Genomic DNA, 5,137 nt, shown 5'->3' on the forward strand with positions numbered 1-5,137 from the left:
GACTAACACCAATATGCCCTTCGCTGGGTGATGAGAGTGCTGAGGCAGAAGTTCGCATTCCTGAGAGTGAAGAACAAAGCATTTTGGACAACCAGCAAACCTTAATTATGCCTTTTTATTACCCAAACTGCCATTTCCTCCTTACCCCAAACCAGCCAGGAAGGCTCATGGTACCTTCACACATTCCCCAATAAGCCGTGTGACCGATAAATGCCATTACTAGATTTTTCCACTCCAGCTGTTTAGCTACTGCAAGTAGCAAAGGTTTGATCCTTCCCCCTAGTTTCAAAAACAAAACCAAACAAAAAAAAAAAAGGGGGGGGGGGAGGGAGGAGGAGAGAAGACAGCATACAGTACACAAGCACACCGGTAACGCGAACTTTCTGGAAGTGTTTATTAGCTTTGGCCCCCGACCAGTGATTGCTGCAGGAGTGGACTGGAGTTGCAGAGCAAACTGGTTAATCTGTAGCTAGACACAGTTGTGACTGGGAGGGCAAGGGGGTGTTTAGCAAGAAACACTCACTGCCTGGCAGGCACAGGTCTAACAGTTTGAAAAGCTACTTTTTTTTTTTCCAAAAAAATTTTATTGGGAGAACTACAAAACATTTACAGTACAAAGTTTACAGTCTCACACAATTTGTAGTGAACTGACTCCCGAAAAATATATTACAACTCAAGTTGACTTATCCTTTAGTTACATTCAAAACATACTTCTGTTAAAGTAGTCCAAAAGAGTACATAGTGCTCAATCTGTACCTATGTACAAACAAAACTAAGCTACTGCTCATTCATCCACTGTCCAAGAAAGTTTGAAAACTCACAACTTTCTACATAAGGAAAAAAAAAAAGAAATTACAAGTTTTGGAATTCAATTAAACAAGATATGTTCATGTACTGTATAAAGTTTCAGATCCAAAGATGGCCTCCATTCTTATAAAATAGAGTGGTGAAATTTTGCTGTAGTTAAAACCCATCCCTACATTCAAATTATCTCAAGCATTAAGAAAAATACTTATTTGGTTGAGAGATATTTAAGGCAAGCATGGACCCTCAAGAAGGCACTGTGAGACATAATACTGGGACCCCCCAATTATTGCTACATACTTTGAGACTATATCACAGTGTGATTGGTGGAGTTAGGCAACAAAAAACACTTTTTGGTTACTTTAAACAAGTCTGAATTAGATTTGCCACTTTGAAGTCTGATTGCTAAGTCAGTCTTTTTTGTCGTTGTTGTTGTTTCTTTTTTGTTTTTCAACTCGGACGGGCTACAACCATTTACATTCTAAAAAAACCAAAACAAAACAAAAAACCCATAGAAATTCCTCAAACTACTTCCACAGCATCGAGACCGATTTCTATAAAGAAACCATGCAATCTTTCAGATTTACGTAAACAAGGAAAGAAATTAATGAAATAAATATTACATACAATCTCTTAAATTAAGAATTTTACTCATTTACAATAAAATAACCAAGTGAAGTTACAAAAAGGCATATATTACTGTGAAAAGAACACACTCCACATTTTGCCGATTAATAATGGCAATCATAATTTAAACATAATAAAAGAATATATATCTATTGCTTTTCATCATACCCGATAAATACAGTATGAACAAATTACCAATGTATACTTTTCACAAGATAATAAATAAGTTAAATAGTTTCATATTGAGTTGTGTGCAGTGACTCATTCATGCAATCAACTCAAACAGCTAAAAAAAAAATTTAAAAAAAATCAGCAGTTATTCTCCAACAATTACAAACTAAACTCAGTTGAGTGCTTCCAAATAAAGCAACAACAAACAAAAATTGTTCTAAGCCAAACATCCACTAAGTGGTGGCAATGGAACCAATATTAAACTTTGGAATGAAGGTTTTAGCATTTGTTATAATAATAATATATAGATATATAAAAAGGAAGGTTGTTATCAAGGCATATTCTTGGCAGGATGTTGGATTTTTCTTTCTTTTTTTAAAAAAAAGCTTATAGGTTTAGTATGTTCTGTGTTTTTACTTAAACTGGATTGAAAGACAAACTAGCTTGTAACTGTGTGTGTGTCTGAAGGTTTGGAGGAGCTGGGCAGGCAGGACACACGCTCCCCAGATTGATTGTTGCTTTCAGGTGGTCTTTTCTAATGCTTTCTCTTTTTTTGAACACAGATGGAATGGCTGCTGCTGGTGCATATCATAACTTGTCTCCAAAGAACAACAAGATAAAAACCCCGAAACAAAAATCCCCTTCTTCCAAGGTCTCTCTATAAAAATAAGTTTTGTTCAGTTCGTGTCATTTGCCCTTTTGCAAAATGCCTTGTTTTGTTCAGCTCTCGATGTATATATAGATAGATAGATAGATATAAAAAGAGGAGGATTCGCTTTCTTCGCTCGTTAACTTACTTGCTCGGCAGCCGCACGGCCGGGCGCCCCCCGGTCCCCTAGTCGTCGGAGATGGAGAGGCGGCTGAAGATGGGCAGGCGGCGGCCCGAGTCCAGGCTGGGCGACTCGGAGCCGCTGAGAGAGCCGGAGCTGAGGGAGCCGCTCAGGTAGCTCTCCCGGTCGGAGAGAGAGTCCGGGGGGCTGGGCGGCGCGTCGAACACGGGCGACTCGGAAAGGCGGCGAAGGGGCTGGAAGCTGAAGGGCGGCGAGGCGGGGGGCGGCGGGCAGGCCCCGCCGGGCGGCGGCTGCTGCTGGCAGCGGTAATAGGCGGCCGCGGCTGCAGCCGCAGCGGCGGCAGCGGCGAAGTTCTGGGTGTGCAGGGCGAGGGGGGCGATGAGGCTGCCCAGCTCCTGGCCCGAGAAGGCGAAGGCGTTGTTGGCGCAGGGCGGCGAGAGCAGCTCCTCGCAGTAGGACGCGGAGGCGGGCGGCGGCGGCGTGCGCGACCCGCCGGGGCTCTCCAGCAGGGGGGCGTCCAGGCGGCCGCCGGGCGGCGGCGGGGCGGCGCCGTGGGGGTGCGGGGGGTGGTGGTGGTGGGCGGAGAAGCCGGAGAAGCTCAGGCTGTGGTGCAGCTTGGGCCGCTCGCCGCCGCGCGGGTGCCCGAAGCCGCCGCCGCCGCCCAACGGGTGGTCGCGGGGGGCGAAGGCGCGGAGGTCGCCGGTGCTGCCGGCGGGGTGCGGGGGCGGGTGGTGGTGCGGCCCCGCCGCGGCGGCGCTGGGGGGGGCGGCTGTGCCCCCGCCGGGCGCCGGGCGGCGCTCGTCGGCGTTGTGGATGAAATGGCAGCGCGGGCCGTAGGGGCAGAAGCCGATGGTGTGGAAGGTGCGGCAGAGCTCGGTCTTGTACTTGGGGTGGCGGGTGAGGCTGCGCAGCTCGTGGAAGCCGTGGGCGAACTGGCACTTCTCGCCGTACTTGCAGGCGCCGCTCTCCTCGAAGGGGCGGCACAGCTCCGTCTTGTAGCGCGTCGAGTTGATGGGGGCCCCGCCGCCGCCGCCGGAGCCGCCCCCCTTGCCGGCCGCCGCCTGCTGCTGCTGGAGCTGCTGCATGAGGTGCTGGCTGCGCTCGCCGTTCTCGCTGAAGGAGCGGTCCCGGAACTTGTTCTCCTTGTTGAGCAGGGGTGTGGGGCTGCTGCTGCCGCCTCCGCCGGAGCCCGTCTCCTTCAGGCTGCCGAACGAGGAGGAGGAGGACGAGGTGGAGGAAGAGCTGGAGCCGGTGGGGCTGGGGAACTTGGAGCCGCCGGCCAGCGCCGGCAGGTTGCTGGTCGAGTGCCGCCGCAGGAAGCCTGGCGCGAAACTGGAGCTGGGGTGGGCCACCGGGGTCCCCACGGCCTTCTTGTCCAGCATGCTGCTGAGGTTGGTCAGGGACTTCTCCGTCTGTTGGGGCGGGGGATGGGAAGAAGGGGGGGGGTGGGGGCGGGGGAGACAGGGAGCGGGAGAGAGAGAGCGTGTTGCACGGTGACCGCCAGCCCACCGACAAGGCTCCCGCGGGCGCTCAGCACCCCCTCCGCGCCACCGCCGGGCGCTGCTGTCGCACCACGGAGGTCGGGGCAGGTGTCGCGCCGCCCGGCCGGCCCCAAAAGCGGGTCTGCCGCAAGCGCTGGGATGCCAGGGCGAGCGAGGCACAGCCGGGGAGAAACACCCCTACAAGCTTTGCTGCATGAGCAACTTTTATGAAGTTGCTCCCGGGAGCGCAGCAGTTGTGTGCGAGTGCCTGCAGAGCAGCTCGGCGCCTCTACAGCTCCAGAAAAAAACAAACCCAGAAGCCCCCGCAGCGAGGGTGCAGCACGCCTCTCCGGGGCTCGCAGGCTTGCATCAGCCGCCTTGCAGCAGGACCCGCGCTGCTTTAAACCGGCCAGCTGTCAGGCAGCGAACCGCTCGCAGAACCGGCCACACACTCCATCCCAGGCGGCCGCGGGCCTGCCGTCCCGCCAGGACTCGTCCCCCGGCCCCAGCGGCCAGGAGCGCCGTCCTGCAAACCACGGCACCGGCCCGGGGCACCGGGTCGCGCCTAGGGAACTACGCTCCTCCCTACCTTGCACAAGAAGTCAATGTCGTAGAAGGCAGATAAAAGTGTCGTCGACATTTCTAGATCCTGTAATGATCGGAAATACAGGAAGGACCGAAAGATCCCGCTCTCCTCGGAGGGTTTGGAAAAGCCACGACTAGATAGGAGGGGGCCGTTTGCTTGAGATCCGAAATGGTCCCGTCTCCTTCCCGGCGCAGCGGGCGGGACGGCGGGTGCCGGGCCGAGGCGGCGACGGCAGCTGCACAGCAGCGAGCGAACTGCGGGAACTCCGCGGCGTCCCGCGCCGCCCCCATATAAACGCGGCCGCGGCCCGCGGGGGCGGTGCCCCGCTCCGCCCGCCCCGCTCCGCCCGGAGGGCCCGCCCCGACTGGCCGGGCCGCCCCGCGGGGTCGCGCCAAGTTTTGCAGAGGGCCGGCAGCAACGGCGGGGTCCGGTGGTTGCTGTGTTCCGGGGCTGGCGAGGAGCAGCGGTGCCGCCGTGCTGCCCGCCGTCAGCCTCCGGTATCCCCGAGCCGGGTGCGCCCACAGCGCGGGCGGGACGGAGCGGGGCAGGGGCCGCGGAAGCGGCCGAGGCAGAGTAGCACAGTGCCTTGCGTGTTCGGCCCCTGTGAAGCGCCCGTCTTCGCACCCTTTTCCCCAAATAGCGGCGCCCCCAGCCCCCTGAGCGGGCCGGCATTGCCC

General features: G+C 55.3%; 1 protein-coding gene across 1 annotated transcript; it reads right to left on the reverse strand.

The window, feature by feature from the left end:
• Nucleotides 1-380: 380 nt before the first annotated feature.
• Nucleotides 381-4,738, reverse strand: ZFP36L2 (ZFP36 ring finger protein like 2). Its single transcript, XM_065834190.2, has 2 exons — nucleotides 4,464-4,738; nucleotides 381-3,805 (listed from the first exon to the last, which is right to left on the reverse strand). Exons 1-2 carry the CDS (start codon nucleotides 4,512-4,514, stop codon nucleotides 2,438-2,440), a joined length of 1,419 nt encoding a protein of 472 aa, XP_065690262.1. The 5' UTR covers nucleotides 4,515-4,738; the 3' UTR covers nucleotides 381-2,437.
• Nucleotides 4,739-5,137: the final 399 nt, after the last annotated feature.

The sequence above is a fragment of the Patagioenas fasciata genome, chromosome 3 (genome assembly GCF_037038585.1).
Source record: "Patagioenas fasciata isolate bPatFas1 chromosome 3, bPatFas1.hap1, whole genome shotgun sequence".
NCBI classification, from domain to species: Eukaryota; Metazoa; Chordata; class Aves; order Columbiformes; family Columbidae; genus Patagioenas; species Patagioenas fasciata.

What these genes read in the sequence shown, in the direction of transcription:
- ZFP36L2 (XM_065834190.2), bottom strand. Translation starts at nt 4,514, where the DNA reads ATGTCGACGACACTTTTATCTGCCTTCTACGACATTGACTTCTTGTGC. An exon ending in ACATTGACTTCTTGTGCAAG is followed by an intron (nt 3,806 to 4,463) that starts GTAGGGAGGAGC and finishes CCGCCCCAACAG; the next exon opens with ACGGAGAAGTCCCTGACCAA.